Below are 12449 nucleotides of genomic sequence, written 5' to 3' on the forward strand. Positions count from 1 at the left end.
TACATGGATGACAATAAGCACACCAACAGTAGGAGCAGACATGACCGACTGAGCACTTCCATTTGGCCGGGTGCTAGACTAAGTGCTTTACATACATTATTGCCTTTCATCTTCACAAGCCTATGAGGTCGGCTCTATTATCATCATCTTACAGAGGCAGAAACTAATGTTCAGAGAGGTCAAATCATTTGTCTCAGGGCACCCACTAGGAAGTAGCAGAACTGGTTTTCAAACTAAGGTCCCACTCCATAACTCATGCTCTTAACTCCTACCCTATACGGTCTCGCCAAGCACTATAAACCAACTAACCCATAATTGTTTCTGGGGGATAGAAACCTTGCACAGAAAGATCAGTCTTACAAACCCATCTGGAGGGTCTCACGCTGTCTAAGGCTGCATTATTTGCTATTATGCATTGCCTATGGCCTTATCTCCAAGGGAACCACTCGAGGCATCTTGTGAGTCTTTGACAGGATTCTGACTGAGGCTCAGCTTCTGAGTCATGGAGCTGGAAAAAACCTTACAGAGCCTCTAGTCCAACCCCAGTCGTTAAACAGATGAAGAACTTGGGGTACAGACAGGTTAAGTGACTTGTCCAAGATTGTAAAGCTGATCGCTGACAGACATGCTCCTCAAATCCACATCTCCTGTGTGCCTGGGCCAGTGCTCTATCTTCTCTATCCAAAAATACTACATCTTTTCTGGGTCGTCTTCTGGCCACCTTGACCCACCTACTTTCCTCCAATTTGCCTGATAAATATCACTGGAGAATTCTGCTGACAATCACTCTCACATGGGGATACAGCAAATCTCTCTACTGAAGAAGAGTTTTATCAGGCAGGAGATTGTAATTCAACCAACCAAGGTTCTTAAGAAAATTGGATCATCCACATTTCTCTTTATGGCATGTACGTTTATGAGGCAGGCAGACTTTCTCAGCCAAGAGGGAAGGAGAAGTGTGGCTGAAAGGGGTGGGAGTGCCACCTATGAATGTGGGTAGGGTGGAGAATTTAGGTTGAAACAACAAAACTGAATTTCAGGAGTGGGCCCCGTGGCCGAGCGGTTAAGTTCACGTGCTCTGCTTCGGCAGCCCAGGATTTCACAAGTTGAGATCCTGGGCACCGACCTAGCACTGCTCATCAAGCCATGCTGAGGCAATGTCCCACATGCCACAACTAGAAGGACCCACAACTAAAAATATATACAACTATGTACCGGGGGGCTTTGGGGAGAAGAAGGAAAAATAAAATCTTAAAAAAAAAAGAAAACTGGGGCTGACCCCGTGGCTGAGTGATTGGGTTCACGTGCTCTGCTTTGGCGGCCCAGGGTTACGCCGGTTCGAATCCTGTGCATAGACGTGGCGCCGCTCGTCAGGTCATGCTGAGGCAGCATCCCACATGCCACAACTAGAAGAACCCACAACGAAGAATACACAACTATGTACCGGGGGACTTTGGGGAGAAAAAGGAAGAATTTTAAAAATATAAAAAATAAACCAAAACAAACCCCAAAAACTGAATTTCAGTATATTGGCACACTTCGTACAATATATGTGTCCCTGGGTGTCAACCAAATTTTCCAACACAGAATCTAGCAGTCACAAAAAGTCATTTAAAGAATATCCCCCAAATACAGCCAGCATACCCTTATTTATTTTTGAGTGAGTCTTAATTTTGTTGCTGCAGGCTGTTACTGCACTTTCCAAACTCTACATCAAGCTGAGTGACCTGGCAATGTCCCCCAGTGAAGACAGGAATAAGAGTACCTACCTCATAGGCTTGTTGTGAGGATCAAAGGGGACAATCCACATAAAAATGCTTAGCATAGTGCTCAGCACATAAGTAGCTCGTTAAATGTTAGCTACTATTATTATCATTAGGGGAGGAGCTTAGATCATTAGACAGCTGTACCCCCCTTCTGGCACAGGCATCCTCTTTTCTGCAAAGAACAAGTGAAAGAGAGACGTCTTAGCTTCTAAAGTACAAAGAGCATAGAGAAACGAAGGTAACTATGACCACCGCCAACCACCGCCCCCCATACCCTTGTCTTTGAGAATCCTAAACCTGCCAAAGAGGTTTAGGAACCTAAGTCTCAGCGTGGCAGCCTAGGGACCAAGATTAACAATAGTTTCTTGAGCCTAGAGGGCAAATTTTCTTTCAGGCAAGTGGTTGCCTCGGAGTTTCTCTCTTTCATTGTCAAGGTCTTGGCCTCCCTCCTCCAGGACTTTTAAAGCCTAGCTCCTGTCAGAGACCCTTCAAGCACATGACTCTGGCCTATCATTCAACAAGCCCCACGTGGCTCTGGGTACTTATCCATTTTGTCTTGCAAGACAGGCCTGGGCTTTCTGACTAGAGAATTCAATATGCACAGGCAGAGGGGGCCCTCTGTTCTGAATGGTTTTCAACTCCTGACATCTGTCGCCACGCTTCATTCGTATGTTGTTTCTACCCACCCTGTGGTACCCTAGCAGCAGGGTTGGCATCTAGTGTGATCCGCAGTACACGGGTCCTCTTGTTCGTACACACTAAGGGTTAAGGAAGAACCGTGATAATTTAGGGTTGGAGCACGGAAACCAGTAGTAGCTAACCTAGCTATAAATCCCCTGGAGATGTGAGTGTTTGGTGCTTGGGCCATACCCGTTGTGCTCGGAATATCATTCTTCCCTCCCAATAACCTATTTAGAATCACTCGTTTTCAAGACAGTTGCTACTGGCAAGGCTTAACCAAGTGTACCGCACACAAAACCACTCTTCTCAGGAGAATCTGTTCTTAAGTATAAAATGCCATTGGCCATGGGTAGGATAAGGGTCAACCCTGGACTCATTGCTTTGTCACTGACCCCTGTACACCCTTTATCCAGTGGCCAAAACGTGGATTTGGCAGAAAGGGGTGTAGAGAACGAGAGCTATTGGCCAGCTTTCCAGGACTTAAAATCATTTTATCATCTCACTTCATTTTCACAGATGCACCTAAAGGAACTGTAGACATGGCACTCCTGACCTGTGCCTTATTCCTTTAGCTATAATAATCCATCCTCCCACTCCTCTTCCTTTTTCTCTCATATCGAGCTCTGTGGGAAACACAGGTGGAGTTGTTACCCCAGGCAAGAGAGAAAGCAGCAGGAACTTCCCGTTGTTGGCACAGAGAGAGTACCAGCTGAGGGTCATGGGAGTCAGGGGGCTTCTCTTTCTGCCCCTGTGCCCATGAAGTGTCCGGCTCAGGTCCAGGGAGCCCAGGAAGCTCTGCTGATGGGTAGCAGGCAGACCGATGTTAACAAAGCACTCAAACTGTGCTGTGCAACGATGACTCAGGGATCCCACGCAATCCCACACTCATGCCAGTCGCCACTTCCAGGAACTAAAATAGACCTCTGGTGCTAAGAGACAGCAGGCCTTTTATATCTCCTCAGAAAAATGAGCCTAGTCCTAAGAACTATCATGCTATTCAATACAATGGAATGTTACACGGCCATTAAAGATGACAATTAGGTGCACTGTGCACGCGGGAACCAGAATGTGAAATAATGTTAAGTGAAAACAGCAAAATACAAAATAGCAGGTACACATGCTGATCATAACTATGGAAAACATACATAAAAGAGTTCATCCCTAAAGAACCTAAGAGAATGAAGAGTGCCATAGTCCTTTTAGATTCCACTCCCCCTCTGCCAACACCATTTGTAATAATACATTTTTTCAGATTGTCATGCTGGTCACACTAGGTTACTGAGACACCTGTCTTTTAACTGACACAGGAGTTAACTCTGCAGACCATTTCACTCAGGGAATAAAGAAGAACTGAATGCTGAGGGGCCTGGTGCTTTAAAATGGGCTGGATCCTTCCTCTTCCCACTCCTTCTCCTGTTCAGGGTACAACTACCATTTCAGGTTTAGCACTACAATGAGAAATTCCTTCCAAACACCTAGCCAAACAAACTCTAAGATGGGAGTTTAAAAAAACTTATATGTTTGGACCTCTTTTAAGTGAGGCTGCTGTGTTTTGAACTAGGCCAGCTTATACTGACAGAAAGGAACTGTTTGTTGGTAGGCTGCCAGAAATTCTTTATTGTAAAAGAATTGCTACCTGCTACCCCCCACCCCTAATCTCTTGTCACCTTGTCACGGGTGGTGTTTACAGTTAGTCAAACATCTAGCACACATCTGGGTATCTGGGTGAGCACTATTGTCTCTCTGGGGCCGTGGTCTCAACACCTGCCCAGACTTGGTTTTTCTAGAATTAGCTTTCAATCAGTATGTTTAGTTTTCTAAAGACTGTACTTAGGTTTTTTCTTTAATGTATTTTGAAATAATTTTAGATTTACAGAAAAGTTGTAAATATGGTACACAGAGTTCCCGTATACCCTTCACCCAGCTTCCCCTAATGTTAATATCTCACAAAACTCGGGTATATTGATCAAAACTATGATATTAACATTAGCACAATACTATTTACTAAATTACAGACGGTCTTCAGAGTTCACTGGTTTTTCCACTAATGTCCTTCTTCTGATCAGGGTACAGTCCAGGATCCCATGCAGCATTTAGAGTACGTTTAATTCAAACAAAAAAACCCACCCCTAGAAACAAGTTTCCTTTTAGGAGCAGGAAAGGGCAAGTCAATAAATGTTCTGGGCAGCTGATGATCCTGAGCTATTCTACCCAGAAGGGAACTCCATCACTACTGCACCAAAGCCCTTAATTCACGACACCTCATCACGGTGATTTTCAGAAAACACGTCTTACATTAGCACTTCTCACAGTAGTACAAAGGGATTTGACAAGTGGATTATTTCAGCAACCAATATTATGAGGGTAACAAAATGAGGGATGGCCTTCCATATCTGTTTTCTATGCTTCATTTTTCTTCAAACTGTATTTAAACTTTGTACTAGAAGCTGTAATATCTGACTATAACATAAATGCTGAGAAACACCCACACCAACAGGGAAGGGACTCTTGCCAATGTGTGTTTGGTTTTGTTTACCTTAAATTAAGTATTGAAATCTTAGAGAAAGCAAATTGATTAGGTTATTTTTGCTTGTTGATCTCAAGAGTGGGAAGGGAAAGCAGACTACGACATCCATTTATTCCTTCAACAAATAATCGGATTATTAAGAATAACTCCCACTTAATGCGTGCCAACTATGTGCCAGACAATTTGCAAAGTGCTTTACATATATTGTTTTGCTGAATGGGTCACAACAATCCTGTGAGGTAAGTACCCTTCTTTTGCAGGGAGACGGGTCAGGAACAGAGGGTTGGAGAGGTTAAGTCACTCATCCAAGGTCACACAGCATATAAGTGACAGAGCCAGGATTCAAGGCCAGGTCAGCCTGATTCCAAAGCCAGTTCTCTTGACCAGTATGCTATATTGCCTCTTTGAGCACTTGCCACATTTCAGACACTGTGCTAGGTGCTAGACAGAGATACCACACTGAACAGGATATAGCCCTTGTCCCCTCAAACCTTACAGTCTAGTTGGAGGAGAGAGACTAGTAAACAGCTAAGTATAACATAGCCCTCTCTTCTCAGGTATTCCTTGAACTGGTTCCAAGTAAAAGTGATCAGTAAATGCAAGCCAGGAATTCCAGCACCTTTAATATTTAAATTCCTTTTCTGGGTCCTCAGAGCAAGACCTCTCCTCTCCACACACCCTGAGGATCCTTAACAGTTAAGAGTGACTTGATACTGACATATTCCTCCATTGTGTTGTTCTGGGCTAGATGTCGGCATTGCCACTCCACTTAGTCTCCTTTGAGAAGAAACAAGGGGAAATAGGATGTGGAAATACATTTCATGATGGAATCGAGTGAGCTGATGGAAAATTTTTAAGTCTGGGACATAATAATTATATTTCATTTCAATTGTCCTTTTGCATTTGTACTAATTGGTGAGCTCTAAGGGAGCTTCAATTGGTTCATGACGGTACTTTATGGGCAGCCCATTTTGAAATATATTTCTTAGAAAAATGACAATGATGACTCTGTAAATTATAAATTGGCAATGTGATTTTGAAGGTGAAGGTTGGGAGACTTAAATCTCAGCAGATGACAGTCATTCTCTTCTCCCTTCCAGCCCCAAAACAAATACCCTAACCCTGTGGTTCTCAACACTGGCTGAACACTGGAATCTCTGGGAAAACTTCAAAATTACCAACGCCTGAGTCTCACCCCCAGAGAGCGTGATGATATAATTGGTCTGGAGTGTGGCCTGGGTTTTGGAAGTTTTAAAAGATCCCCAGGGAACTTTAATGTGCTGACAAGTTTGGGAACCAGAGCCCTAATCAGAGGATCATAACCCTGGCCGCACATTAGAATCACGGTGGGAATCTTTTAAAAATCCAGATACTTGGGCCACACCCCAGACACCAATTAAATCAGAATATCTGGGGGAAGGGCCCAAGCCCCAGGAACCACGGTTTTTTATTTTTCATTTTTTAATTTTCTTTTATTATTTTATTGAGGTCATAATGGTTTATAACATTGTGAAATTTTGGGTGTACGTTATTATTATCAGTATTCTGTGTAGACTACATCGTGCTTACCACCAACAGTCTAATTTTTACCTGACCGACAGCAGCCACTCTAAACCAGTGGTTCTCAGACTTCAGTGTGCATGAGAATCATCCGGAGGGCACATTAAAGCACAAATGGCTGGGCTCCACCCCAGAGTTTCCAATCCAGTTGAGGTGTAGACTGAAAGTCTGCATTTCTAACAAGCTCCTAGGTGATGCCAATGCTGCTGGTCCAGAGGCCACACTTTGGAAGGTAAAGCCCCACCTAGACCACTGGTTCTCAACCTTGGGGCACATGAGAATCACTGGGAGGCATTTTTAAAATACTGCTGCCTGAGCCCCTCCCTAAACCAATTAAATTGGCATGTCTGGGGCCCAGGGATCAGTATTGTTAAATTGCTCTCCAGGTGATGCTAATGTGCAGTGAAGTTTGCGCTCCACAGCCCTAGACCTAGATATTTTACAGCGGGAAGAGGTCATTTAGTAAAAAGCATTAAATCTCCTGGGAATTTACAGCTACTTTAGCTACTACTGGTTCATAAGTCCCAACCCCAATTTCCACTGTTCTTCCTTAATCATTACCGTATCAACAACGTGACCAATTTAGGGTGACCAACTTATCCTGATTTGCCTAGGATGCTCCTGGTTTTAGCAATGAAAGTCCCAAGTTCAGAGTAAATCAGAACAGTTGGTCACTGTACTAATGTTTTACAGCTCACAGACTAGAATACAGTACTATTAGATTTTGCCTCTAACATCCAGCATCCAGATCTTGGTTTCTAAATAGCATTCTCCATTAAAAGTCTCCTTGGAAATGGCTGATTCCAGGACTGGAGCAGGGAAATGTATGGCGAGCCTAGGAATCTTGTGCCAAGATCTAAGTGCTCAGAGACTCATGGAGGCATGTCAAAAGGACATGGGAGCCAGCCTACAGGAACTCCCACTGGCCAAACTGGAGAAAATTTGAGCATTTCAAAGAAAATGATTGAATTGAATGTAAAACACTGCATTTAAATAAGAAAAACATTGAGTCAAGTGATATTCAAAAAATAAATAAAATTAGTACCATTGGAAATAACTATTACATCAAATTCTTGCTCTGAAAATTGGTATTCAAGGGGAAGGAATTAGGCTTTTACCTGACCTTTTTGGTTCGTATCCTATAGATGAGAAAAAGCTCATCTTTACACAAGAAGGCCAGCTAAGAAACATAGACTGGATGACAGAATTAGGAAATCACCATTTTGCAACCCCCATTAAATCACCAAGTCAGGAAATAAATTTTAAAAATTGGAAAAACAAATTACTGAGTCCAGAAATAGTAAGTGATGGACGCTAAAATCTTTAGGTGATAAATATTGGGGAACAGAAGAGTCACAAGGTACCAAAGTAACATCCACCAGATTTCTTGTTAATTATATTATTAATTGTTATTATTTCTTGTTAATCATCACCTTTACTAAGAGTGGACAACTGACATTACATGCCTCTTGATGAGATGTAACATAACATACACAGCATCATTTATGAAGTATTTTTGTCAAAAATGGTTTAATCTGAATCTAATCAAGCCTCTTGACCAAACAACTTCCGTTTTACGTAAATTTCAGGGCTGAAGGAGGAGCTGAACATCACCATAAGGAAACACACCACCCTGGTTTGCCCAGGACTGAGGGGTGTGTCGGGATGCAGGATCAGTGCCAAAACCAGGATAGTCCTAGGCAAACCAGGGCAGTTAGTCACCCTACAATCAGACAGATCCATGATGTGGGGCAGACCTGGTCTCTAAAAGTCAGTGCCATGAAAAAAAAAAAAAGTGGGAAGAATGTTCTGGATTAAAAGAGACTAAAGAGAGACACAATAACCAAATGCAACATGTGAACTGGCCACAAAAGACATTTAGGGGAGAGCTAGGGAAATCTGAATACGGAGCAGTGCTACTCAGGCAGCCCACAGATATAAATGAACTATGTCACTAAGCACACTGTTTAATTTGGTTGCTCTTTTTGATAACAAGATTTTCTTGATGAAGAACGTGGTGCACTGATACACACTCTGGTGCAAGCTCCTCATCTCCCTGTGAACCATCAGTCTGCAGACCACACTTCAGGAAGCACTGAACAAGATATTAGATAATATTAGTGAAGATCAGTGGGGTACTGTTAATTTTTTTTAGCTGGGCTTATGGTATTATGGTTATGTAGAAAAACGTCCTTATGCTTAGAAGATGTATGCTGAGTTATTCAAAGGTGAAGTGTCGTGATGTCTACAACTTTTCAAATGGTTTATCAAAGAACAGATACGCAGATAAAGCAAATATGAAAAAACGTTAACATTTTTTGAATCTTGGTGGTGGACCTACTGGTGTTCATTGTACTATTCTTTCAACTTTCTTGTATGTTTGAAAGTTTTCATAATAAAAATGATGGAAGCACGATTCTAAAATCACCTTACTTAAAAGATTTCACAACAGTGGAATTATCAGAAAGCTGATTATCCACAGCTAATCCTATGTTTATTCATTAGATATTCCTTGGGGAATATCTAAGTTAAAAATAGAAAGATGAATAGAGTTAGCCAGAAGAGGTAAGGAAAAGCACATTCCAAGCTGAGAAAACAGAATATGAAAAGGATCAGAATGGAAGAAATTTGTCTTTTCCAGGGAAAGGAATTCAAAGTGTATAGAGAAAGGAGGCTGCCCAGATTTTGAAGGGGCTTTGAGGCTACATCAAGAATTTGGGACTTTATTTTAAAAGCAATAAAGAAAAACAAGCACTAAGAAGCTAATGACAGATTTTAAGTGTTGGAGAAACATAACGAGACTGGTATTTTAGAAAACTCACTGGCTGTAGAGAATGAAATGGATGGGGGCAAGAGGGGACACAGCGACGTCAGTCGGGAAGATGGCTCTCTCAGTAAGTGAGAGATGATGGTAGCCTACAGTGATGGAGACTTGGTGATACACTGGATGCGGACAGGGGTACAGGAGCAGGACTCAGATATAATGCCCAGGCTCCTGGCTCGAGTGACTGAATAGATCAGTATATTCCTCAAGACTGAGAATATAGAAGCCAGAACAGGTTTGGGGGAAAGATGTGAGCATTAGAAATTAGGCATGTTGAGTTTGGAGCACCTAAAAGGTATCCAGGTGGAATCCGCCTTGTAGGAAGTTGGATATGAGAACGAGAAAGATAAGTCTGGTTTCCGGCTTAGGTAACTAATAGACAGGATTGCCATTTACAGATATGGGAAACAAAGGAGGAGAAAATACAAGTCGCTTTACATTTAAAAATTTTTAAGTTATAAAAATAATATAACCCCATTGCATAAAACAAAAAATAGGGAAATGGAAATAAAACTTATCTGACTACTATAAATCAACACTTTTTATCACTTTAGATTATTTCTTTGTTGTATTTTTTAAATCAATATTCATATAGTAGCTTCAATAGCCACATTTTTCTGAGGAGGCTTCTCTAGAAGTATTGAGGATTGAGAAGAGTTAAAAATACTACTTGACCTGATATCATCTTGTAAATCAGACAACACTTGCTAAGTTACATGTCTCTGGGCTGTTACAAGATTCCAAACATAATCTAAATTTTTGGGCAAGTATCCAAGAACAACTCTATAATTGAAGAAATCATGAAATAGAGAATGTCTGTTTCAATATCCAATTTATTATAGTGTACACTGCATCATTAAGGGATTCTGGACCTTTCTGCCTCCATGCTACACAGCACAATTATAGGTATTCAGTCTCTTCTTTGAAGATGTCCTTTCCCATAGAGTCACTACTATGACCAATTCTCCCTACAGAGGAGATAATTGGTGCTATTGCTCCTAGGAGTAACCACATTTTTAAAGGGTATTCTAGAAGCCTCAAAGACTAAAAAGAAAAAAAAAAAGGCATGACGCTCTACTGAGATCATGCAGTCATCCTGCAGCCACTTCATAGCTTACTCTGCTCTTTTAAAAAGCTGGATTTGTCTCTAGTTCTAATCCTTGGATACCTCATGAACACAGAAAATACCTAGTATAATCTCTGGGTAAATAGAGAGACCTGAGTCAACGTGAAATTATTACCAACTGCAGAGAAAAGCTCAGTTGTCATCACAGGCAGAGTCAGACAGAGGAGACAAGACTACAAACTAGTACCAAGGGAGCCATGCCAGGCTGACAGCAAAAAGAAAGTACAGTCTAGATCCAAGGCCAAAGAGTGGTCACAACCAGGCAAACACGCATGAGAACAAGGGAACCTGAAAACTAAGGTTATAAAATGGCCTCGGACGGTAGGCCTACTACATTCTTCCTGCTCACAATCCAAAGACTGGTTTCCCCGGGAAGGCTCTCAAGGTCTGCCATGTAGCAATATGCCAAACCTGGAAGACACTGAAACTTCGGCCTTAACAATGAGCCTGCAGTCTTGTAGGAGGCTGCTTATCGAGTGAAGAGGAGCACCAGTTCACAGTGTGGGGTGTGGGGAAACAGATCCACAGGCACAGCTTGTCTCAGGACAAAAGGCTCGCCGAGGAGCTTCTTAGCGGAGTTGGGAGGACAGCACAGCCTGTAGAAACAGATCATAATATCAGTTCCTGGAAACCAAGGAGAACCTACAGGAACACAATTTCTTAAAACTGAAGCCTTTCCTCTGTGTTCCCACAACCCCCTGTGCTTCTCTCTGTAACAGCCTTTATATTTAATGTAACCACCTGGTTTTTTTCTAACCATCTTCCTCACTGGAATACAATCTTTTTGAGGGTAGAAATGAGGCAAAAACTGCTTATTAGCCATCTCTATGTTCCCAGTGTGTGAACCAGAGTGGGGATTCCATGGTGAATGGAGCAAGGGGCCTCGGTCATATACTTTTCTGTATGATTGGCACACAGTAGGTAATTAATAAATATTACTGGATTAAATTGTTCTATTGAAATTTTGCAAAGTAGATTACTTTTTTCCATTATTTCAAAGGTACTCAAGCAAAAATGAGAACATAATTCACCTAGAAACTCACCATTCGGAAAAGGATAACCACTGCTTACTTTTCACGACACAGCTTTCCAAATATGTATATTTAAATTGGTTCCTTAAAATGGAGTCACACTGCACATTTTGTACATACTGCTTTACAAGCTTCTTCAGTTAACAGTGCATCATGAGCATCTCTCCAAAACATTATATGTAAAGCTACCTCCCTTTTATTGGCTATATGGCATTTCATTAAATAAATCAAACAGTTTACTTATCTAATTCCTTGCTATTGAAAACGTAAGCTGTTTCTAACTTTGTGCTACTTGAAAAGCCCCTCCGTGAGTATTCTTCTAGTTATATCTTTGCATACATTTTGACCTTTTCAGTGGAAGTGCTGAGGTGAAGGGCCTGTATGTTTTGAGGGCCCTAAGATATGTACCACTAAACTGTTCTAAAAAAGGTTGTACCGGTTTGCAGTCAAAGCAACAAAGCAGAAGAGTTCTTGTTTCCTTGGCTAACACTCAATAGTTTAAATAGCACTGTCCCATTGAAGTCAGGAACAAAACGAGATATTCACTGTCACTCCTACAAGGGAACATTTTCTTATCCAATATAATAAGAAAAAACAGTATTGGAAGGAGAGAAACAAAACTTTTTATATGGTGATCATATGGCCAGCTACCAACAAAATCCAAGAGATTCAATTGGAAAATGAATAAAACTAATAAAAGAGTAAAGTAGCTGGACACAAGATAGGCAATAACCACTTAGAAAACGTCATGAAAAAGGTCCCATTCATACTAGCAATAAATCTTTATTATGTCTTGTATTAACCCTAAGAAGAAAGACCTATATTGGAAAAAATATATACATATATACAGTTTTAGAGAATTACATAAGACTAGAGTAACTGAAGAGGTATACTACATACCTAGACAGAAAAAAATACTGTAAAGATTTCAATC

At 41.4% G+C, this 12449-nt stretch overlaps 1 protein-coding gene across 13 annotated transcripts in view; it reads right to left on the bottom strand.

Annotated features, from left to right (window-relative positions):
- The window catches only part of TRMT2B (tRNA methyltransferase 2 homolog B), a 137044-nt gene that overhangs the window by 90418 nt on the left and 34177 nt on the right, over nt 1–12449 (bottom strand). For 10 of the 13 annotated variants that reach the window (XM_070605225.1, XM_070605216.1, XM_070605214.1 and 7 more), the window contains one exon: nt 10174–11080. In XM_070605225.1, coding sequence (XP_070461326.1) covers nt 10954–11080 — 127 coding nt within the window. In that variant the 3' untranslated portion in view covers nt 10174–10953. Of the gene's footprint in view, nt 1–1769; nt 1939–10173; nt 11081–12449 lie in introns of those variants that run through there. The other 3 variants (XR_011536055.1, XR_011536054.1, XR_011536053.1) reach the window with 2 other exon arrangements.

This window comes from Equus przewalskii, chromosome X (genome assembly GCF_037783145.1).
Source record: "Equus przewalskii isolate Varuska chromosome X, EquPr2, whole genome shotgun sequence".
Lineage (NCBI taxonomy): Eukaryota > Metazoa > Chordata > Mammalia > Perissodactyla > Equidae > Equus > Equus przewalskii.